Raw genomic sequence first — 25966 nt, 5'->3', positions numbered from 1 at the left:
GCTTAAATTTTGTACGGATTAATAGGGATTCATATTTAATGCAGAAATGAACACAAATTTAATTATTTTTTTAATTATTGAAATTCTTGTTGAGATGAGTAATTTGTATATTTTTATTTATTTGTAAACTATTATCCTTATCTTTATACGGCCCTGTCAGTGGGGTATTAGAATACGCTGACTGCCCCCCTGCAGAGGGTAAAAGTCCCTCAATGGGGGTCCTGGATATGACCTTAAACTATATCCAGTGGTGAAGCCCCAGCTTGTAGGCTTTGGGGAGTGTGGAGCCACCCTTTAATTACCATTGCTCCCAGGTCCACTCTGACCCGGAGTGGTAGTACCTGTTAGGGTCCCAACTATGGGTTAAATAGAAACCAACGTGAAAACAACAAATATACTCTATTAAAAAAATTTTTCTTCAAAATCTTTGGATTCGGCATTAAATAATCCGAAAAGGGTTGATATGCCGTAAAACAAAAACAACTAACCAACCTTATCTTTATAGTTGTGGTTTCACAATGTTTTGACCAACTATTCCTCTGGCCTTCATCAGGTTATTAACCGCGATAAGATAGGAATGCTGAATCTTCAGTGATTACTAGGGCTGTGACAACAGCATATTCTTTTCATTGTTTTGACTCTTGAGTACATATCTGTTAATATCTTATGTTTTTATATAGACGGATGTGGTTCTTGGTTGATTAACTGTGTCGGATATATACCAGAGAGTCAAAAGAATGAAAAGAATATTCTGTTGCCACAGCCCTAGTAATTACTGCCTTCCATAGATGTCGTTGCCTCACCACGTTTTGGCCTTCGGGGCCCGTGGTATAGTGGATAGAGACATTGAATCTCTACGGTTCCAGGAGAGCATTGTCTGAAGATAGCGGTTTCAATCCTACCCAAAGCCGGCCAGAGGATTAGTTGGCCAAAAACGTGGTGAGACGACAACAACCATGGAAGGCAGTAATTACGGAAGATACGTTTTTTTTTTTTTTTTTTTTTTTTTTAATTCAATTTTCACCCCAAACAAAGCACAGTGCCACTTTGAAGCAGGGGGCTACTATCAGGGACTTAATTAGCGGGGTCATTATGAAGGGAGAAGAGTAGAAAGATATTTGTTAACATTACACTTGAACTTCTGCATATCATTGCAGTTGGGAAAGCAGAATCCCGGAAGGGAGTTCCAAAGACCCGCAGTTCTGGGGAAGAAACTATTGGAGTAAAAGGCTTTCTTGCACCTAGGGTTGAAGATTCAGCATTCCTATCCCAGCGCGCGAAACAAGCTGAGAAAGGCAAAATGAATAGTTGGCAGAAACGTTGTGAACTCACTATAAAAGATGAGGATAATTGTTCGCAAATAAATAAATAAATAAATAAATGTGTCCCGCATGGTTGACTTGAAAATTGAATTAGTGTAAACCACATTTTTTTAAAGCATTATCTTGTAAGGTTAAACTTGAAAATTTTAGAAAATTAATTTTATAATTTATGCATAATTTTTTGTTTATTAAATGAAAAATTAGTTTTTAACAATCTGATGACGGTCAGAGGAACAGTTGGCCGAAACGTCGTGAAACAGCAACTATAAACAGACGAAGATAACAAATAAATAAAATTAAAAAAAAAAATGTAATCATATTCAACCAGCAATTTAGCATGAAGCACTCATTTAAAATCAATAATGTATAACTGTTGCCAGTTAAAAATGACAAATACTTTCGTATAAAATATAAGAATAAAGATTTTGTTTGTATAAATATATTTATTATGACACACACATATACACACAAAAAAAAAAATGGTGCAGATTTTAAGTACAATACTAAGCGTATAAACATTTAAGCGTACATTCATATGTACAAAACATAGTCATCATCTACGCACGCACACACGCACTTTTTCACGCAAATCACATTTGAATATCAATTCTGGTGAATTTGTACTCTTTAATACAGGATTTTGACCATAAAACATAAACAATAATGAGATTCTGTTGTTTCTGGGCAATTCCATTTAACCAACAAAGATATCTGCAAAAAAAAAATGTAAGAGTGCAGAGTGATGGATTTTGAAAAAAACACATTTCAGGTGAAAACATTATTACATACTTGCAAGTCGTGTTGAAATTAGTATAAATTCCAAAAATTATGAAAAACGATCGAGTAGAAAAATAATTACAAGCAAAAATAGAATTTATCGAATCATCGAGTTTTATTGTAGGTTTTAAAAGTTGGAGAGTTCTTGAAATCTTTTTGATTACGAAAAACTGACTTATCTCCCTTGCTTTCTTTGAATTATGCTATTGAAAAAAAAAAAAAAAAAAATGAAAATCTTGGACAACTAATCTTTACAATTCTTTTAAGAAAAAAATACAAAAAAAAAAAAAGATCTAACATTTTTATTGGGTCAGTTTTTGTAATTTTTAGAATTTAAACTAATTTCAACACAACACGTAACTATGTACTAATGTTTTCACCTGAAATGCGTTTGTTTCCAATCTCAAGCAGCAAAATGTAATTACAAAAATATTTTAGACTGGGGACATTTTTTGAGCTAAGGTTAATAGTATAGTAACTGTTTTGTCTTTAGTCAGGAAGAGATGAAATCCTTCTAGGCTGTTACATTTGTTAATATTTTTGTCCCATCCAGAAAGTTCTGTTTTAGGAAAAAATACCTCCTAAAAACACACTTTGTATCTAAGTTTGTTCTTGTGGGAAGGCAAACAAATAGAGATTTTAGGTTGAGAAAAATGTTCATATAAATTTTAAAGCAATCGTTCACTTCACGATAGAATGGGTAAAAAAAAAAATTAAAAAAAAAAAAAAAAGCCTCACCGAGTTGTTCATATATTTTTTTTCTATTTTTTTTAATGTTTTTTTTTTTGTTTTCTAATGTTTACAAAATATAACAGACAATGTTAACATTTTTAATTAAAACAAAATATACAATATAAAATGTTAACAATTTGTTGGTATGTTTGTGTGTGTGTGTGTGTGTGTATATATATATATATATATATATATATATATAATGGTTGTATAGTTTGGTTTTCTAGATGTAGTAGATGTAGATCAACTGAAACTCGTGTTTATTAAAGAGTGCTCAATGGAGGAGGACAGAGCAAGTATATAGTCTGTTTATTATACAAACATTATTGGTTACACATGTGCAGACATGTTTCAGTGGAATCTCAATTCAGAGAGACCATTTTTCTAAATTCAGGTTCCACTGAAACATATATGCACATATGTAACCAATAATAAACATGTGTGTGTGTGTGTGTGTATGTATGTATGTATGCATGTGTGTGTGTGTGTGTGTGTGTATGTATGTATGTATGTATGCGTGTGTGTGTGTGTGTTGTATATTTATTGGCATATAAAAAGAACACAAGAATCCACAGATGCTGAACTTACTAGTTCGCTAATCAATGGTCTTCTGTTTGATCTCAATATGGACCAGTCTGTTTTTGGAAGCCCATGAAGTCACAGCTGCAGTGCCGATTCCAAGATTTTGCCCATGCGTCCAATGTAGCCATGCCCCCCCCCCTCTTCCTCCCAAATGGATGCATCGGAGAAGTTCAAAAAGAAATTTATTGAAGTTATTTTTTTTATTCTGTTATTTCACTCGAAACAATGCCACATTGACGCAAAGGGCTACTGTTTAGGAACAAATTTACATGATACCATGTAGGGAGTTGGGCTGCAAGATGTCTGTTCACACTATACTTTAACATGTCGGTACAGCCAAGAAAGCAGGAATAGGGGAGGAAATTCTAAAGTCTAGCAGTTCAAGGGAAGAAATAAATTGAGTAAGAGGCTCTCCGGAATTTAGGAATATCTATGGTGTAGGGGTGGCATTTTTCATGCTTATCGGGTTAGTCGGGGGTATTTATGTTGAGTAGGGACAAGTGCTTTAAGTTCATTGCAGCACATTTCATTAAAATACTTGTAAAACAGGCACAGAAATGCCACATTTCGGTGATGGGACAGAGATTGGGGTTTGGTTGCTAGTGCGGAACCTATTAGGTTGGTAACTCATTTTTTAATCCTGTCCAGGAGTAAGAGACTTGTGGTAGATACTCAAATAACTTTTCCGAAAAAAGTAAAAGTAAAATCTCATATTCATATTTTGGTTAAGATCCTGAATTAAAGATACGTTTTCCTAATTTTCTCTTTTTCTCTCTCTGTCTATCTATCTATCTATATATATATATTTACATATGTATTTCTCAGTATATATGAATATTAATTTATGATAGAAAATACATATCGACAACATTTTGTAAATATACATATGCGCATGTACAGAATGTCAAAACGTCACTGATGGATTTTAATTTATAAAATTAATAAAAATAGAAAAACAACTAAATCTTATGCATTGTCTTTTGTTCAAATTTATTATTAATCGATTATTTAGCAAAATGAAAAATGCTGTCACAAAAATTATAAAAAAACCAACCTTTTGACCTTTTTGAAAAAATAATTACAAAATTAAATTCACCAGAATAAACAAATCAGCCATTTTAATATTCTTTTAATAAAAAAAAAAGAAGAAAGTACTCCATGACCCTTCGAAATTAAAAAAGTATTTGGAAGCATTTAAACCAAGGTTTGTACAAATTTTCAATGTTCATTTTAAAGGACTAGTTTTTCAAGGCCTTCTCCAGGTAAAATTCAAATTTTCAATGTCCATTTCAAAGGACTAGTTTTTCAAAGCCTTCTCCAGGTAAAATTCAAATTTTCAAAACAAAATTTGATACATAAACAATCTATATATATATAAAAGTGAAAGTATCTGTGTGTCTGTGTGTGTACATTTCCCTACGCAATAACTCTGTCAATTTTTAGTCTACAGACTCGAAATTTGATATACAGGGTACTGAGATTTGGGAAAATCGATGTGATTAGTTTCCGGACAGAAATTTGTCGATTAAGGGGTCAAAGTTCAACGATTTGACCTTGGAGAACTCTACCAAACTCCTCCTACAATTTTGGGTCTAAACACGGGAAATTTTAGATATAGATTCCTTGGACATGGATCTAACTTAATAATTTGATTTGAGCCCTAAACAATAAATTTTAAGGGGTCAAAGTTAAAAAAATTGAACGTTTTTTTTTTTTTTTTTTTTTTTTTGCTCAGCATACACCTCAAAACACCCGGGCAACGCCGGGCTGAAATGCTAGTGATATAATAAACCAAAAAACTTAAAGTCATTTTCATTTCCATGAAATTTACAATATGCCTGTCAACAATAATATTTACATTTCCTGACCCAGTTATATTTGGTCAACCAAGCGCGATTAAATGTTATTTTCCCCATTGTAGATTGGTCTACGCTGTGTTCAATTTACTTTTAAATTTTGAATTTCCGGTAGTGTTGATACAAGAGTTACATCCCTTCATTACAAAACTACCTGATCTTATTATATGGAAAATATAAGTTTTGTGATAAAGGAACATAATTCTTGTATCCACAATAATACAATGTATTTCAACTTTAGTTTCAATATTTAATAAAAAATAGTTCAATAGTTATTTTTATTAATACTTAAAAAATAATTTAAAAGTATTTATTTCGATTTAATTTTTAATACAAATTTTTACTGGGCATAAAAAAATATGATTTTCAAGGCCCTTTCAAGACATTCTCCATATTTTCAAGGATTTTTCAAACAATAATAGAAATAAGACTTTTTCAAGGCAAAAGTCAAAATTCAAGAACTTTTCAAACTTTTTGCAAACCCGATAAACTATTGAATAGAAAATTTTTTATTAACAGTTGGGGAATTTATTTACATAGAAAAAAAATTATAAATCAAGATTAAAACATTACCAAAAGAAGTGATTATATAGCAATTTGAATAACCACAGAATACTGTAATAAATTATATTCAACTTTCAAAATCCTATTAAAAATTTAAAAAAAAAAAATAATAAAAATGAAATGAAAGCAACAGAAATGGTTTCAGCAAGATCATTGGTTATTTTTTTTGTTGCTGTATTTTTTGTGGATATCGGTCGATTACAATATATCGGGCGATTGCTGGATATTTAATACTGAATCTAACCATTTTGGTGAAAGGTTTTGCATTTGAAGCTCTTAACAGCAAATTTTTAATTTAAAAAACTTATTTGCTCATATAAACTTTACAGTGATATTTTTTACGTGTCAAATCAAAATAAGTTTCGTAAGTATATTGTAGGCCAATTCTGAGATAAACACAAACTAAAGATGAGACTTTCCTTTATATTATACAAGCAGGCCTTCCCGGTGTTGCCCAGGTCAAAAGTGTAACATATTTCTATTAAAATTTCTATCTCTTTTCTATCCCCCTCTTCTTGCTCTCTGCCCAGACCCTTCCTCTCTCTGGATACACACACACAACTCATTTTTATAGATTCTTTGAGGAATGAGTTGGCATGAGGGAATTAATTCCTTGATAAAAAATCAGAATTATTTCCCTTTAGTTAGTACATAACCTGACTGGAAAACAGGTCCCTTTGTTGAAATCTGTACTAGTTTAGGGTCAAGTAATAAATAATTTTTGCTAAATTTGAAATGTTATTCATCTGAGACAATGTCAATCAGGAAAATACTAACTTTGTGGGTATTTGCTTTATTGCTTTTGAGTTTTAGCCAGACATACAAACATATGCTCAGATAACTGCCCTTTATATTATAGACTGGAGGCTGGGCTGCTCGACATTGCTTGGTCATAAAATATGGTTAAAAAAATTAAAAAAAACGGGACTTGGGTGCCATTCGTCAGAAGCGGAACCAAAGGTAAAATTTTGTAAGCAAAAAAAAAAAGAAGAAAAATGAAGCACGGTGGACGCGAATTCGCAAAAGTTAAGTTTGTAAACGAACACGTTATCAATCGGACCACGATGACACAGATGTTATATCGTTACAAATTTAGCTCTTTAAAATGAAACACTGAATCGATCATTCGCACATGCATGATCAACAAACAGTGTGAAAACCAAAAACTCCCTCCTTCAAACCAAACGATATTTCTACATGAAGTAATTGACAATATTTTTCTAGTTTTTAAATATTATGTGCCCGAGAGATTGCCTTTTCTACCGATAGCAGGTTTGTATCTGTTCAACGCAGATAAGTTTTTAGTGGACATAAAAACACACAAACAAATGGTCGAGATTTATATAATAGATTATTAGGAGTACCTGGCATTGCTTGTCGCCATGAAAAGAAAAAAGTTGTTAAATAATGTTAAGTTTTTCAAACTCCCTCTAAAAGAGAAATCACCCATTTTTTATATGAGGTGTAAAAAAAAAAAAAAAAAAAAAAAAAAAAATTAAGAGGCCTCCCGAGCGCTACTGTAAGTGCAAAATAGAATTAAGGATGCTTTCGAAGCACTATTAAAACTAAGTTTCTCCCATCCCTTTTATTTGTAGAGAAATGACAATAGTTAAGAAACAATGAATTAAATTTTTCAATTTGTAAAAATGCCAAATCATTTCCTGAGCCGCATTAATACATGATAACATTAAAAATTGTGTTTAATTTTCGATAACATTCAATCATACAAATGACTAATTGGTCTGTAAGGAATAAATTGTTTTAGATACTATTTTTCACAGGTTACATTGATTAAAAATACCAACTTTGTAGGAGTTTGTTGTTTATTTATCAAGTTTTAACTAAACATACAGATAACTGCTGTTTATATAATAGATAAGAATTACATCATTTATCAATAAAATTATTACAAATTGAAACCCGTCAGTGACTTTTGAAATAGTTTGTATATATGTGTGAGTTTATTAAAAAAAATGAAAACATGAAAAAAGGAAAACATGTTGAAAAAAAAAAAAAAAAAAAAAAAAAAAGCAAAAAATCTTGAAAAAAAAAAGGAAAATATTGAAAAAAAAGGAAAATATTGAAAAAAAAGGAAAATATTGAAAAAAAAGGAAAATATTGAAAAAAAAGGAAAATATTGAAAAAAAAGGAAAATATTGAAAAAAAAGGAAATATTGAAAAAAAAAAAGCAAAAAATCTTGAAAAAAAAAAGGAAAATATTGAAAAAAAAAGGAAATATTGAAAAAAAAAAGGAAATATTGAAAAAAAAAAGGAAATATTGAAAAAAAAAAGGAAATATTGAAAAAAAAGGGAAATATTGAAAAAAAAGGGAAATATTGAAAAAAAGGAAATATTGAAAAAAAAGGGAAATATTGAAAAAAAAGGGAAATATTGAAAAAAAAAGGAAATATTGAAAAAAAAAAGGAAATATTGAAAAAAAAGGGAAATATTGAAAAAAAAAGGAAATATTGAAAAAAAAAAGGAAATATTGAAAAAAAAAAAGGAAATATTGAAAAAAAAAAAGGAAATATTGAAAAAAGGGAAATATTGAAAAAAAAAAAAGGAAAATATTCAAATAAAGGAAAATATTAAAAAATAAAGGAAAATATTTAAAATAAAGGAAAATATTGAAAAAAAAAGGAAAATATTGAAAAAAAGAGGAAAATATCGAAAAATATTGAAAAAAGAAAAATACCATAAAAAAAGGAAAAATATGAAAAAATATGAAAAAGAAAACATTACAAAAGAGGAAAAAAATATCACAAAAAAAAGAAAACTATCATGAAAGACTATTATTTTAAAAAATGGGGAAAAAGGACAAAAAGAAAAAAAAAGGAAAAAAAGGAGAAAATGGAAAGATGAAAAAAAAAAAATTAAAAAAAAAACGAAAAAAAAAAAGTCGCATGAGAAAATTTTTCATTTTTTGGTCTATGGTCATCATTGCCATTAAACTTGACTGTGCTGTTTGCTTATGGGATGCTTTTCAGGAAGTGGAGAAAAATCTGATGGCGACCGATGCTGCGAACGTGGTAGCATCATCGGAGGTGGCGGATGGGAACCATAAGGAGGTCCGCGAGGAGGATTCACTAAAAACAAAAACAAAAAAGATTTTACAAAAAGAAAAAAAAAAAGTTTTTTTTTTTTTTTTTTTACTTATTTTGCGTTGTGTTTCCATTTAATATCAACAAAGTTGGTCAGATTTTCATGTTAGACCTAAATAGCAATACATTTGATAAATCGATATTTGATTTTGATTATCCAGTCACTTACATAAATTTTCAGTCTGTTTTCTTTTATATAAAACTAGCGGGGATACCCGGCGTTGCCCGAGTGTTTGTTTCCGGGACGGGGGGGGAGTTTTAAAAAATGTTATGGTAGGTAAGTAGGAAGGATCAAACCCGGAGTCATGAGTAAAAGTAGGAAAATAAAGTGTAAAAAAAAAAAAAAAAAAAAAAAAAAAAAAACATCTGCAATGTTAACAGTTCGGCCACCAAGAAAAGTCCATTCCAGTTGTTTAGGAAAATAAAAAAACGACTACGGTAGGTCGGCGCGAACGTGAAAATATAATGTGAATTGTCCAGCACGCTAACCACTACGCCACAGAGCACTGCAGCTTAGTTTAGTGATTTTAAATAACTTCACGTGAAAGAACTACGAAGCCAAACCGGTGTTCTCTTCTCAACTGTTCCTTGTGAACGATCCCCAAACGGTGTTAAGTGGTGGCAGGGGGAGGAGGAATTTATTAGAGAGAAAATATTTTACCACTTCCATTGATCTTAACCGATTTTGGCTGTGACTTCTCAGCAGAAAAAGTATAGAAATCTAAGATTATCGAGGAATTTGAGAAATAATAAGCCTATAACACACCTCAGATATTGTTCTGCCGTTTGTGCATATTATATTTGCATGAAATATCTTGATTTTTAATCCTATTAAGATCAAAATCCGACGGGAAAAAATGAGTTCATTTTATTTATATAGAGATAAAGGAATTCCAATAGTTTTCAGTGATTACATATTCTTTCCATCTAGATAATTTTTTTCCATACACAATTTTTAGCATACACAAGCAAAGAGTTATAAAGAGGGTGGAATAAAAAGAGAGGTAATATCTATGAGGTTGAAAGTAGGTTGGGTAGAAGGGAGGAAGATGATTCAGTGAAAAATACCATAGTTGTTTATTTGATAATTCTGATAGTCATATAGCTATGGAAAGGGAGATCTAATTAACTTTAGTTTTGTTTTACAGCATATCAACCCTTTTCAGAATCCAGTGATTTTGGTAAAAGTTTTGTATGTTTCAAGTTCTTTATATTTTCAAATATTCATTCATGGTGTTTGGTTTGATTTTTTTGTAGAGGAAAATTGTTGTATTTGTTTTTACCTTTGTAGAACATGAGTTTTGCGAAGGAGAAAGGAAATAAAAACAATGACATCAATATTTGGTGTATTTAAGTTGGGAAGCCAATATCTTCAGACAGCCTCATCTGGAAGCACCATAAGCGAAGGGATGAGGAAGTGGAATGACACAAAGTAAGAATCATTCGTAAAAATACGAAAGAATTTCCATTCCATTTACATTTTATATTTTTTTTTTAAATTTTAACGAATCTAACGAAGATGGAGTTACGAACAGTTGTTTTGGTATTGACGGGATTACGTTACATACTCTGCATTTCAGGGGGTTCAGTTATGTAAGGGTGGAACGATAAAATCGCCACCATAGAAAAGACGACATGATTCCATTTCCATTTGATGAAAACCAGTTTTCTTTTTTTCTTGCAGACCATCTACTAGTTGGCCGGTTGTGTACAAATCCCAAGAGCGATCGGAACCTTCTATCACGTCTGAAAGGGACAACTCATGCTCTCTACCGATCCAAGTTATGACAACAGGACCATTGCCAGCACCCTCAAAATGCATCGCTGGATCGCCATAAATAACAACGTGATGAAAAAGTTTCCGACCACGGTTATGGTCTTTGGTGTGGTTTCAATTGAGGGCCACATCATGCCACCTCACATCTTCGATATCGGCTTGAAAGTCAACATCAAAGTGTACCTGGATGTGCTGAAGAGTGTGGTAATCCCCCTGGGGTAATCGGGTGACCTGTAGCAGACCCTGGGTGTGGCAGCAGGACGGTGCCACACCCACAAGATACTGGGTGTGGCTTCAGAACGAGTGCTACACCTTTGCAGCCTTCGGTAGTTGTCCCCCTCCCATGACATGAACCGGTTGGACTACTTCATTTGGTCATACGTCAAGAACATCACCAACATAACCTCTCACAACATCAAACACAGCCTGATTGTCACCATCAGCCAAGTATTTGCTGAGCTCCTGCTAGCGCTTGTGGAAAAGGCACGCTCCCAGTTCCGGACCCGTATCGAGGCGGTGATTGAAGCTGATGGCGGCTTCAACGAATAGATGTCAGCTCTACAACATAATCAAGTTACATGAATTGATTTTTTTCAATAAAATATTTTAAACTAGTGGGGGTACCCGGCGTTGCCCGAGTGTTTGTTTCCGGGACGGGGGGGGGGGGGGGAGTTTTAAAAAATGTTATGGTAGGTAAGTAGGAAGGATCAAACCCGAAGTCATGAGTAAAAGTAGGAAAATAAAGTGTGAAAAAAAAAAAAAAAAAAAAAAAAAACATCTGCAACGTTAACAGTTCGGCCACCAAGAAAAGTCCATTCCAGTTGTTTAGGAAAAAAAAAAAAAAAAAAAACGACTACGGTAGGTCGGCGCGAACGTGAAAATATAATGTGAATTGTCCAGCACACTAACCACTACGCCACAGAGCACTGCAGCTTAGTTTAGTGATTTTAAATAACTTCACATGAAAGAACTACGAAGCCAAACCGGTGTTCTCTTCTCAACTGTTCCTTGTGAACGATCCCCAAACGGTGTTAAGTGGTGGCAGGGGGAGGAGGAATTTATTAGAGAGAAAATATTTTACCACTTCCATTGATCTTAACAGATTTTGGCCGTGACTTCTCAGCAGAAAAAGTATAGAAATCTAAGATTATCGAGGAATTTGAGAAATAATAAGCCTATAACACACCTCAGATATTGTTCTGTTGTTTGTGCATATTATATTTGCATGAAATATATTGATTTTGAATCCTATTAAGGTTAAAATCAGACAGGGAAAAAATGAGTTCATTTTATTTATATAGAGATAAAACTATCGTGTCATTTTTTTTAGGGCAACAAATTTATCATTCCACCCTGTACAGCACACCTCCACTTGCATGAACACCAGAATGTATGTTTGCTTACGCCTGATGACCTATCAACCGTTCTATGGTCATTTAAGGTCATGAAGATTTTATGGGAAGTTATTTCGTATATGTTTCAAAGTTCTAATAGCTTTTGTTAATGTGCAAGTTTTATTTTATTATGGATGCAAATTGTTTCGATTCGTTATATTTTCAATTTATTTTCTATTTTTTTTTGTTTGCTTCCCCATATTATATTTTAACTGTTGTTTGGTTGTCTTTACGGCATATCAACCCTTTTTGAGTTATTTAATGCCAAATCCTGTTATTTTGGAAACAGTAGTTTTTATATATTTTTTTATATTATATTTTTTATTATATTTTTTTATATTATATTTTTTATTATATTTTTTTATGTTACTTTTACATTACTCTATTTTCTTAACTTTACCTTACCTTCGTTGTTATTTTTTTTATTATTATTTTTTATTTATTATTATAATTATTATTATTATTTTTATAATTATTATTTTTATAATTACCTTATTTATTATTTTTATTATTATTTTTTTATAATTACTTTATTTTATTATTATTATTTTTATTATTATTATTATTATTTTTATTATTATCATTTTATAATTACTTTATTTTATTATTTTTATTATTACAATTTTTTTTTAATATAACAATTAGTATTATTATTGTTAATGATATTATCATTGTTGTTATTATTATTCATTTTTTATTACTATTAAAATCATTATTATTATAACATTTTTATGTAATGCACCTTGTTAGTATATACAATATTTCTACAGATTAATCTACCTCCAAATTTTCGATTAAATGTTATTATCAAAATGCTATTATTAATACTTTTAAAAGTTTGGAGTTTTACCTTATATTTTAGACATATAAAGTTTAGGTTAATTAACATTTAAGCAGGAAAAAATAAAGTGTTAGGACTTTATTTCTTTCCTCATCAAGTTTCTTTATGGCATTGCTTGATTTTCTTTTTCTTTTTCTCATGCCTCTGTCTCAGAACCTTGAAACGTCTGGGCCTTAATAAGTTTCATTGCTATATCTTTCTTTTTCTTCCTCCCCTTTGTTTCTATCTCTCCCTCTTCCTTTTTCATTTCTTCTTTTTCTTCATCCATTCAAATTTGATTCTCCGACTACCACCCTTTCAAATTTTAAAATAAGAATTGGATATTTTTTTTTCACTTGTGCTGATTTATAAATATGATTCATAAACATCATTTTAATCACTAAAGCTGCATCTAACTTTTTTAATATCTATTTTGCTTGGTTTTGTTAAGCAATTCTTTTCTTTCATCTTGTTTTATTTGTCTCCGGAAATCTGTGTTCTTATTCACTAATTGAAATTACACTTGGAACTCATTAAAAAACCATAAAAAAAATTAAATGTTTATTAAAAAAAACAAAAAACATCTTCACCAGATTAATGTAATCAAATATTTACCGGATATCTCATCGAACCAAAAGAGAAACCGAGGAATCATGCCTACTTCGGATTGTTACCTTGTGCATTGGAAGAATTACGATCTGCATTGAATCCTTTTAACTCACTGCTACCAAAAATTCTCACTTCAGGATTTACCATACAATTTTGATATGCAGTTCAATATCCTTTTCATTCTGAACCAATATATAATTTCCCTTACTCTATGATTTAAAAACTTTAAAAACTTTAAATTATGATTTTCTATGTTTATCGTATTCAGCAAATTAGGTATAAACCATTTATAATATTTGCTAATATTTTTTCCTCTGAGGAGATGGGTAAACATCGAAAACCTTATATATTAGAGTTGGGCTGATTAATCAGAATCGGGAATCGGGGGAAAAAAAAAAAAAAAAAAAAAAAAAAAAAAATCAATAAACTTGGGGGTATCGGAATCAGAAAAATTGATGCCTATTTTCCGATGCCAAAACGATTCTTTTGTCTTTTTTTTTAATTTGATTTTGTTTAAAGTAAAATCTTCCATTGCTGGTAATAATAAATATTTATAGATTTTATAATACTAGTAAAACTAAAATCGATAGATCATCCTCCACGTTTGACAAAATATCTGCATATTTAAAATGTTTTTTTTTTTTTTTTTTTTTACAGAAATTGGGGAAAATAACAATCTTATAGTAATATATTTAGAGATTTATAAAGAATCGGAATCAGTAATTGTATCAGAATCGGGAAAAATATTGGAATCATCCCATCACTAATATATATATATATATATATATATATATACATAATGTAAAATGTCCACGTATGCTTGTAGGATAGTGAGGTTTTTTGAAGAATTAAGTATTTTTTGTATTTAATATTTTATTTTGATATTTCAAGCAGTCCTCCGCTCTTGGTCACCAAAAATATCGAAATAAAAATGAAAGACGTTGAAAAAAAAAAAAAAAACAAAAAAAAAAAACCTGGAAATTTGTAGTATGGACAGCGTTCATTCCTAGCAACAAAATATATATATATCAATTATAATAAGTAATAACCTGAATGAAATGCAGAATCAATTACGTTAATTACAAAAAAAATAAAGTTACTTACTTTTTGATGGTGGTGGTGGTGGCGGTCGATTTCCAAATGGAGGTCGTGGACCTGGTGGGCCAGGTGGGAGCATCTGCCAGGGGGGGAAAGCATCACTCATGTTTGGAGGAGGTGGAGGGCCACGCTTTTTCATAGGCGGAGGTGGCCTGAAGTTGGGTGGAGAAGGTCTAAGTGGTGGCCGGAAATTGGGCGAGGGTGACTTCATTGGTGGCTTTGATTGGTCATCCCTACAAACAAAAAACATTTTTTTTTTTTTTTATTGAAACTAGATCTATAAGTCTCTTTTCAAAAGATGCACCTATATTGTAAAAAACGCAGAAAAAATTACAGGGAAAATCAGAAAAAATAAAAAATAGTATCAGTTTACTCAAGACATTGAAAATTTTGATAAGAGAAAACAGAAATATTTACAAACTTTAAAAAATATGATTTAATGGCTTTTTTTTTTTTACAAAAGAGTCACCACTTTTTTTTTTTTTTTTTTTACAAAAGAGTCACCACTTTTTTTTTTTTTTTTTTACAAAAGAGTCACCACTTTTTTTTTTTTTTTTTTTACAAAAGAGTCGCCATTTTTTTTTTTTTTTTTACAAAAGAGTCACCACTTTTTTTTTTTTTTTTTTACAAAAGAGTCACCACTTTTTTTTTTTTTTTTACACAGTGATCACCACTTACTTATCAAGGCCCGGAAGCCACTCAGGGATAAGGGTTATTGCAAGTACATTACGTTAGTGTGGAGATTTGATGGAGTGTTTACTTAAGGGGGCGGTTCATTAGGAATTTGTTAACATAAGACTTGAAGACATCCAAGTTGTAGTCCGGAGGGAAGCAGGCAGACGGAACAGAGTTCCACAGGCGTGCAGTTCTAAGAAAGAAGCTTTGTTCATGGAATCCGCGTTTTGATTTAGGCACAGATATAGAGTGGGGGAAATTTTTCACAGTGGATTCAGCTAGACGGGTGTTTTTCGTGAAAGATTAGCGAGGGGGGACCAGGGATTGGAGTTCAGACGAGCACCTGCCATGAAAATAACGATAAAACAAGGATAGGCTCGCAACGTCTCTTCTTATCAAGCCCTAGAGGCCACTCAAGGATAAGGGTTAATGAGTATATAGTGGTCAAAGGGAACATGTCGTAATAATCGTTAGGAGAGGAAATTTGGTAAATTGGATTACTTAAGGGGATGGCTTATCAAGAATTTGTTCACATTAGACTTGAAGACAACCATATTGAAGTCAGTTGGAAAGCAGGAAAATGGAACAGAGTTCCACAGGCATGCAGTTCTAAAAGAAGTTTTGTTCATGGAATCTATGTTTAGACTTAGGCACAGATAAAGAGTGAAGGAAATTATTGACAGTGGTTTCAGCTAGACGAGTGTTTTTCGTGAAGGTCAGAACAGGAGGGGGGGGGACCATAAATTGGAGCTCAAATGAGCACTTACCATGAAAATAACAATAAAGCAGAGACAGGCTCACAATGTCTCTTCTGTAGGGAAAGAGGTTACAGGGAAGAGAAAAGGGCATCCTCTATTAGGCTACTTTGTCTATTTTGAACTCTGTCAAGGCAGGAGAAGTGCTTCTAGCAGCTCCTGCCCAAATGTGGCAACAGTACTCCATCCTTGGATATACTTGGCTCTTATATACGTAGAGAATTGTATCAGCAGTGAGATGTCTTCTGCAGCGGTAGAAGGATGCCACCATTTTTCCAGCTGCCTTATCAACAGATTTAATATGCGTGTTCCATTTAAGATCAGGAGTAATGGTCAAGCCCAGAAGCTTGTCAAAACTTGAGGCCTCCAGAAGACGAGAGCCATTCATTTCAATTGATGACAAATGTGAATTAGAATGTTGATGATGTAAAGAGAGAAGCTTGGTTTTAGATGCATTAAAAGTAACCAGCCACTCCTTTCCCCATTGTACTACGTGCTTAAGATCAGAGGAGAGAGAATTGGAGAGAACTTGGTCGTTTACTGTCTTAGATGTGGTACCATAAATGGTAGTGTCGTCAGCATAAATGTCTACAAATGATGTAAGGATGTGATTTGGAAGATCATTAATGTAGATCAGGAAAAGAGTTGGGCCCAGGATGGATCCCTGAGGGACACCAGCATTAATACTGTGAGCTTCTGATTTTTGCCCCTCAACTACTACTCTTATGAACCTATCAGAAAGAAATGATTTAATAATTGAGAAGACTTTTCCAGCTATACCATAGCTAGCGATCTTATGAAGTATCAGATCAGGCGTAAAGCTCAGACCTAGAAACATGGAGCCTCCCCAAGATGAAAGCTTGTCAAAACATGGAGCCTCCCCAAGATGAAAGCTTGTCAAAACATGGAGCCTCCCCAAGATGAAAGCTTGTCAAAACATGAAGCCTCCCCAAGATGAAAGCTTGTCAAAACATGAAGCCTCCCCAAGATGAAAGCTTGTCAAAACATGAAGCCTCCCCAAGATGAAAGCTTGTCAAAACATGAAGCCTCCCCAAGATGAAAGCTTGTCAAAACATGAAGCCTCCCCAAGATGAAAGCTTGTCAAAACATGAAGCCTCCCCAAGATGAAAGCTTGTCAAAACATGAAGCCTCCCCAAGATGAAAGCTTGTCAAAACATGAAGCCTCCCCAAGATGAAAGCTTGTCAAAACATGAAGCCTCCCCAAGATGAAAGCTTGTCAAAACATGAAGCCTCCCCAAGATGAAAGCTTGTCAAAACATGAAGCCTCCCCAAGATGAAAGCTTGTCAAAACATGAAGCCTCCCCAAGATGAAAGCTTGTCAAAACATGAAGCCTCCCCAAGATGAAAGCTTGTCAAAACATGAAGCCTCCCCAAGATGAAAGCTTGTCAAAACATGAAGCCTCCCCAAGATGAAAGCTTGTCAAAACATGAAGCCTCCCCAAGATGAAAGCTTGTCAAAACATGAAGCCTCCCCAAGATGAAAGCTTGTCAAAACATGAAGCCTCCCCAAGATGAAAGCTTGTCAAAACATGAAGCCTCCCCAAGATGAAAGCTTGTCAAAACATGAAGCCTCCCCAAGATGAAAGCTTGTCAAAACATGAAGCCTCCCCAAGATGAAAGCTTGTCAAAACATGAAGCCTCCCCAAGATGAAAGCTTGTCAAAACATGAAGCCTCCCCAAGATGAAAGCTTGTCAAAACATGAAGCCTCCCCAAGATGAAAGCTTGTCAAAACATGAAGCCTCCCCAAGATGAAAGCTTGTCAAAACATGAAGCCTCCCCAAGATGAAAGCTTGTCAAAACATGAAGCCTCCCCAAGATGAAAGCTTGTCAAAACATGAAGCCTCCCCAAGATGAAAGCTTGTCAAAACATGAAGCCTCCCCAAGATGAAAGCTTGTCAAAACATGAAGCCTCCCCAAGATGAAAGCTTGTCAAAACATGAAGCCTCCCCAAGATGAAAGCTTGTCAAAACATGAAGCCTCCCCAAGATGAAAGCTTGTCAAAACATGAAGCCTCCCCAAGATGAAAGCTTGTCAAAACATGAAGCCTCCCCAAGATGAAAGCTTGTCAAAACATGAAGCCTCCCCAAGATGAAAGCTTGTCAAAACATGAAGCCTCCCCAAGATGAAAGCTTGTCAAAACATGGAGCCTCCCCAAGATGAAAGCTTGTCAAAACATGGAGCCTCCCCAAGATGAAAGCTTGTCAAAACATGGAGCCTCCCCAAGATGAAAGCTTGTCAAAACATGGAGCCTCCCCAAGATGAAAGCTTGTCAAAACATGGAGCCTCCCCAAGATGAAAGCTTGTCAAAACATGGAGCCTCCCCAAGATGAAAGCTTGTCAAAACATGAAGCCTCCCCAAGATGAAAGCTTGTCAAAACATGAAGCCTCCCCAAGATGAAAGCTTGTCAAAACATGAAGCCTCCCCAAGATGAAAGCTTGTCAAAACATGAAGCCTCCCCAAGATGAAAGCTTGTCAAAACATGAAGCCTCCCCAAGATGAAAGCTTGTCAAAACATGAAGCCTCCCCAAGATGAAAGCTTGTCAAAACATGAAGCCTCCCCAAGATGAAAGCTTGTCAAAACATGAAGCCTCCCCAAGATGAAAGCTTGTCAAAACATGAAGCCTCCCCAAGATGAAAGCTTGTCAAAACATGGAGCCTCCCCAAGATGAAAGCTTGTCAAAACATGGAGCCTCCCCAAGATGAAAGCTTGTCAAAACATGGAGCCTCCCCAAGATGAAAGCTTGTCAAAACATGGAGCCTCCCCAAGATGAAAGCTTGTCAAAACATGGAGCCTCCCCAAGATGAAAGCTTGTCAAAACATGAAGCCTCCCCAAGATGAAAGCTTGTCAAAACATGAAGCCTCCCCAAGATGAAAGCTTGTCAAAACATGAAGCCTCCCCAAGATGAAAGCTTGTCAAAACATGAAGCCTCCCCAAGATGAAAGCTTGTCAAAACATGAAGCCTCCCCAAGATGAAAGCTTGTCAAAACATGAAGCCTCCCCAAGATGAAAGCTTGTCAAAACATGAAGCCTCCCCAAGATGAAAGCTTGTCAAAACATGAAGCCTCTCCAAGATGAAAGCTTGTCAAAACATGAAGCCTCCCCAAGATGAAAGCTTGTCAAAACATGAAGCCTCCCCAAGATGAAAGCTTGTCAAAACATGAAGCCTCCCCAAGATGAAAGCTTGTCAAAACATGAAGCCTCCCCAAGATGAAAGCTTGTCAAAACATGAAGCCTCCCCAAGATGAAAGCTTGTCAAAACATGAAGCCTCTCCAAGATGAAAGCTTGTCAAAACATGAAGCCTCCCCAAGATGAAAGCTTGTCAAAACATGAAGCCTCTCCAAGATGAAAGCTTGTCAAAACATGAAGCCTCCCCAAGATGAAAGCTTGTCAAAACATGAAGCCTCTCCAAGATGAAAGCCATTCATTTCAATTGATGCCAGACACGGATCAGAGCGTTGATGATGGAAAGATAGAAGCTTGGTTTTAAATGCATTAAAATTAACCAGCCACCTCTTTCCCCATTGCACCACGTGACCAAGATCAGAGGAGAAAAAATCAGAGAGAACTTGGTCATTTACGGCCTTTGAAGTGTTACGATAGATGGTAGTGTCGTCAGCATAAATGTCTACGAATGATCTTAGGATGTGATTTGGGAGATCATTTATGTAGATCAGGAAGAGAGTTGGACCCAGAATGGGTACCTGAGAGACTCCAGTATTAATACTGTGAGCTTCTGATTTCTGCGCATCAGCCACTACTCTTATGAACCTATCGGAGAGAAATGATTTACAATATAGCAACATTTATGAGAATTTTTAGTTTAATTTCAATTTTTGGTGCTTGCACACATTAGTGAGGTTATACAACAACACATTTCAGGTGAAAACATTATATACATATGCGTCAGATCAAAATTAGTATAAATTCCAAATATTATGAAAAATAATCCAGTAGAAGATGTGTTCGCTCTATTTTTTAACTAAAAAAAGAAAAAATATCCACCACAATTACGTTGGCATTTTGTGTTTAAAAATGCTGGAATTACAATTTAGTCAAAATGATCAGTACTTGTATAGTTTAGTCAAGACATTAAAAAATGAAAAAAGTGTTAGAGAATGGAGAGAGAGAGGGAGATGTGTGAGTTATAGTGTAGACACGTTGACCGGAAGTCAAGATCAGCTGATTTGATTGTGTGTGAGTCATGTGATCAGGTTAGCTGAATCGAGGAGATTTGGTTGCGACTTGGACGAGAACGGACGACTTTGCCGTTGTCTCCTCCCCTTCGCTGGGGGTGGGGGACGAACGCTGACGTGGTAGAAATAAGACCTAGAAGAAAAAAAAACAACACAGGCCAAATTCACTTTCCACCTTCTGCAAGACATCTGGGAAAGTGAAATAAACTATAGAACCAATTTCTTGTCTTGGTGTGAAATTAATCTTCGTCCCCAAAAACAAGTATCAAGTCTCCCTCCCAGACAAGAATTTCTAGATGGACCAACAAAATGGCAGAAGGTATGTTCAAATGACATGTCACACACATATTCACACTTAACAGCATATGAACATATGTAATGGAAAGACCACTAGACGATCACACACACACACGTCATTAACTCTGATAAGATAATCAAACACGCAATCTTTTATAAATAGACACATTTTAATATATCATCTCCATTCCAATTTCAACCAATATACAACAAACGCTCATTTTATGATACGACAACGTAACAAAAGTTTAAATTGTATGTATCCGTTATAGAACGGAGTTCTCCGAAAAAAAATTTCACTTAATTTCATCAAGTAGTTTTTTTTTTTTACAGCGGAAAAACACGTGTTTATGAGAGCGCGTTGAAGGCGGCCATCTTGGATTAAAAAAAAAAAATTGTTTGAATTTTAGAAATGACAAAGGGAAGATAACTCCAGTTAAAGCGCTAACACTCCTCCCCATCTCTAATACTAGCTTTTCTTCCTAAAAATCGAACATTTTGCTCGGTATCATAACCAATTGTTTTTTTGCTGTAAAAAAAAAAAAAAAAAAAAAAAAAAAAAAAATACTTTATGAAATTAAGTGAAATTTTTTTTTTTTGGAGAACTTCGTCCCATAACGGATACATACAATTTAAACTTTTTTTTTTTCGATATTTTCATTTTTTAATGTCTTTGTTAAACTGCACAAGTACCAAATGATCAATTGCAGTTACCTCCCATGAATCTTGCGAAGTCTTCAACATTAAAACATACGATAAAATGCGATAAATTGATAAATTTTAATTTTTTTTACTGGATTATTTTTTGTGGTTTTTTAAAATTTATACTAATTTCGACACGAGACGCAAGTACATAATGTTTTCACCTGAAATGTGTTAGTTTAAAACATCACTAATCCGCGGAAGCACTCAATCTTTTTTAATGAATAGATGATAACCTGCATTTAATTTTTTTTTTTTTTTTACTCACGTTCACCCTAACAAGGTATATCACCACTTGGACGTAAGGGGCTGCTATTTGGCACCATGCTTAGAAAAGATTAACAAGATGTTGGTTTACATTACATTTAAACTTCTGCATATCAGGGAAGCAGGTAGCAGGAAAGGAATTCCAAAATCTAGCTGTTCGAGGGAAGAAACTATTAGAGTAGAAAGCTTTCTGGTATTTAGGGACCTCAACAGTGAAGGGGTGAGATTTTGTTGCTAAACGGGTTTGTCGGGATATGTCGAGGGGACACAAGTGCAAAGAGTTCATCAGAGCACATTCCATTAAAATTTGAGATGTATGGTGACTTCATCTTTACTTTTAACATTATGTGCAACGACAACAAAACGTCATGTGACATTTTCTTTGTGGAAACTCAGAAGCTGTATCTCAGATGATTTTGACTTAATCATCCGAATGCTTCTTTTTCGATTCCAATCGTTGTATTGTGGAACAAGATGTCAAAAGCAGTGGTCAGTCTGCAGACGTCTAAACAATCCAATGCCACTATTCCATTTTTTTTTTTAAGAAAATCACTTTAGACAAGGCATGAAGCCACTTGCAATGATATAAGTGTTAGAGGAAATAGTTTTTGATTCAGAAAACATAAATTCTTCCCTCTTTGTCAGAAACATCACTTATGGAATGTGAGGACTAAAGGACAGAATAAAAGAAGCAAGAGTTACGCACCTGCAGAAAGTAAACCAGAAATCTACTTTCTACTCTTCTGAAATTATAAGGTCAAGTTTTTTTGTTTTTTTTTACATAGGAGTCACCACTTATCAAGACCTGGAGGTCACTCAAGGATAAGGGTTAATGGGTATACATTAGTCAATGTGATTATAGCGTAGTAAACATAAGTAGTGGAAATTTTGTAAATTGAATTACTTAGGGGGACGGTTCATCAAGAACTTGTTTACATTGGACTTGAAGACAATCAAATCGTAGTCAGCTGGAAAGCAGGCAAACGGAAGAGAGTTCCACAGGCGTGCAGTTCTAAAAAAGAAGCTTTTTTCATGGAATCTACGTTTAGGTTTATGCACAGATAAAGAGTGTGGGAAATTATTGATAGTGGTTTTTGCTAGACGAGTGTTTTTCGTGAAAGTTTGGTGAAGAGGGACCATAGGATTGGTGCTCAGATGAGCACTTGCCACGAAAATAATGATAAAGCCGAGACAGGCTCGCAACGTCTCTTCTGTGAGAAAGAGGTTGCAGGGAAGAGAAAAGGGCATCCCCCACTAAGCTACGAAGTCTATTTTGAACTCCTGTCAAGGCAAGATAAACTGCATCTAGCAACTCCTGCCCAGATGTGGCAACAGTACTCCATCATTGGCCTTACCTGGCTTTTATATAAATAGAGAATTGCATGAGGAGTGAGATATCTACTGGATCGATAGAAGGATTCTACCATTTTTCCAGCGACCTTGGAAATGGATTTGATGTATGTGTTCCATTTCAGATCAGGAGTAAAGGTCAAGCCCAGAAGCTTGTCAAAACATGGAGCCTCCCCAAGATGAGGTCAAGTTAGTAAGAAACGTTTGAGACTTGAACCAGAAATAAACGTCCGATCATATTTTTCTTTGCTCTTCTCCTTTACATCTTGAAAATTTTTTCAACTAAAAAAAAAAAAAGATGGCAAATTTATTGTTGATAATATAGTGCGCTATTTTTTTTTTTTTTTTTTTTTTTTACACAGTGGTCACCACTTATCAAGGCCCGGAAGCCACTCAGGGATAAGGGTACACAATATTTCAACAATAATTTAAATCCAGTTTTCAAAGAGTGTTTCAACACAGCACCAAATCGTGATCCCACGTTATAATTTTGCGTTTGTGTAGAAAAAGCAAATTTCTTAATGCACTTTATATTTAAAGCATTTTTCGACCGACCTGGTTTTCGAATTCTGGGCGATACTTTTGTTTGTCGTTTTCAATCTATAAAACAAGATTAGAAAATAGATCTTTGGTTTATTTTCGTCAACCTCCTAACTTTCACTTCCTTTATTTGGTTCCTTTACTCCTCATATTCCGTAAATGGTGTTTCTGACAAATAGGGAAGAATTGCTGTTTATTTGGTCAGAATATATATCATCCAACACTTGTCGTTGGCAGGTTTTCAACCTTCAAGTACTATTTTTTTTTTTTTTTTTTTTTTTTAGCTCCTTACATCAAGTGGCTTGAGGCCTTGTCTGAAGCGATTTTCATAAAACAAAAAATGAATATTCACTACTTACCTTCCAGGTGGCATCAAATCCTTTCTCCCGGCCGGATGCTCGCCAGGAGGAAATGGAGGTAGTAGTGGAGGACCATTTCCCATTTCTGTCCATAAACAAAATAAATATTTACATCGTGTGAATATTGTGTTGTAGTTCGGTCGTCAATAGAAAGAAATAAACTTAAACACAAGATTAGACCGTTTATGTCATTAGACTGTTTATGTCCGCTATAATGAAATATTAGTTCAATTTATTCAATGTGTACAAATTTCTATACGTGCAATTGAGCACTGTTGAAATAATATAAAACAAAAATATCCACATACATATTATGATTAATATATATATATATATATATATATATATATATATATATATATATATATATATATATATATACTTCAGAAAAAAGTTATCTATCAATTGGTATGGAAACCTGCGATGGTAGACATCGAAATCCTATAGGATAAGGAGTTATATTTCAAATGTATTCTTTGTTTTACATAAAATAATAAAAATCTTTTGATTTGAAATTCAAACATTTCACAGCATAAATTTTTAAATTCATTGAATGACTGAAATTTTATATAGATATATATATATATATATATATATATATATATATATATATATATATATATACAGTGGCACAAAAAAGTCTACACTTGTCATTTTTTCAAAAACCGCAAATTTAAGCTAAATTGAATGTAATTGTTTAAACAACCTATACCTCATTTGATTCGCTTTTTATTCTTCTACTAGCGGGGGTACCCGGCGTTGCCCGAGTGTTTGTTTCCGGGACGGGGGGGGGGAGTTTTAAAAAATGTTATGGTAGGTAAGTAGGAAGGATCAAACCCGGAGTCATGAGTAAAAGTAGGAAAATAAAGTGTGAAAAAAAAAACAAAAAAACATCTGCAACGTTAACAGTTCAGCCACCAAGAAAAGTCCATTCCAGTTGTTTAGGAAAAAAAACAAAAAAAAAAAACGACTACGGTAGGTCGGCGCGAACGTGAAAATATAATGTGAATTGTCCAGCACGCTAACCACTACGCCACAGAGCACTGCAGCTTAGTTTAGTGATTTTAAATAACTTCACATGAAAGAACTACGAAGCCAAACCGGTGTTCTCTTCTCAACTGTTCCTTGTGAACGATCCCCAAACGGTGTTAAGTGGTGGCAGGGGGAGGAGGAATTTATTAGAGAGAAAATATTTTACCACTTCCATTGATCTTAACCGATTTTGGCCGTGACTTCTCAGCAGAAAAAGTATAGAAATCTAAGATTATCGAGGAATTTGAGAAATAATAAGCCTATAACACACCTCAGATATTGTTCTGCCGTTTGTGCATATTATATTTGCATGAAATATCTTGATTTTTAATCCTATTAATGTTAAAATCCGACGGGAAAAAATGAGTTCATTTTATTTATATAGATAATTTTACCTGTTTTCATATTTGACTTTTCATTAAAGTATGCTAGTGTTCACGTCAATTTAAAAAATGATTTGTGCAAAATTTCCAAAAAATTCAAAGAGCAGTTATGGACAAAAAGTGACAATGGACGAACAATTTTGGTGTAATTTTACCCCTAAACAGAGTTATCCCAGAAAATCCGTTCTGGCAAAAATTTACTTTCACCATGACTAATGATTGTGCAAAATATAAAAAAAATAAGGTGTGGTTATTGAGAAAAGTGTAGACAAACGGGAGTGAATTACTAGGTCCAATCCCTCCTTTGTTGCGAGACCAATAAAATGATAATATACTATAAATATACTGAATTGTTTACAAATGAAATATATATATATATATATATATATATATATATATATATATAGTGTTGAGATTAGATGGTCTTCTTCTGTCAAGAAGTGACAATCACCATATATATATATATATATATATATATATATATAATAAAAATAAAAATTACAATAAGTTTACCAAGGTAATCAAATTTTTTTGATTCATCCAGCCTTGACAGACGTGTTTTAAATATTATCTCCAGTGCTTTTCTTTTAATGATTTAGAATTCATTCCATTTGCGCTTTTTTCCAAGGAACTCTGCCTTTTGGATTATTTTGGACCATTTGGAATTTACCCATTGGATTGAAATTTTAAATTCGACCGTTTTGGATTTTAACATTTTTGGATTTTTACCCTTCACCGGACTATCCATTCATGTG

General features: G+C 33.7%; 1 protein-coding gene and 1 long non-coding RNA gene across 2 annotated transcripts in view; one reads left to right on the top strand and one right to left on the bottom strand.

The window, feature by feature from the left end:
• The first annotated feature begins 3573 nt into the window (after positions 1-3573).
• On the top strand, positions 3574-5143 carry LOC145258342 (uncharacterized). Its single transcript, XR_013864094.1, has 2 exons — positions 3574-4675; positions 4735-5143. It is a non-coding gene; the product is annotated as an uncharacterized LOC145258342 (long non-coding RNA).
• A 3602-nt stretch (positions 5144-8745) lies between these two features.
• Positions 8746-25966, bottom strand: part of LOC145258344 (uncharacterized) — a 153339-nt gene continuing 136118 nt past the window's right edge. Inside the window, exons 27-29 of the mRNA XM_080116536.1 lie at positions 23797-23881; positions 14639-14865; positions 8746-8919 (exon numbers count right to left, since the gene is read on the bottom strand). Of these exons, the coding sequence (XP_079972662.1) occupies positions 8780-8919; positions 14639-14865; positions 23797-23881 (452 nt within the window). The 3' untranslated portion in view covers positions 8746-8779. The remainder of the gene's footprint in view (positions 8920-14638; positions 14866-23796; positions 23882-25966) is intronic.

The sequence above is a fragment of the Euprymna scolopes genome, chromosome 33 (assembly GCF_053919585.1).
Source record: "Euprymna scolopes isolate OS-2025 chromosome 33, ASM5391958v1, whole genome shotgun sequence".
In the NCBI taxonomy this organism is placed as follows: Eukaryota; Metazoa; Mollusca; class Cephalopoda; order Sepiida; family Sepiolidae; genus Euprymna; species Euprymna scolopes.
The sequence above is the reverse complement of the archived record's forward strand: the minus strand, read 5'-3'. Positions and strand labels throughout refer to the sequence as shown.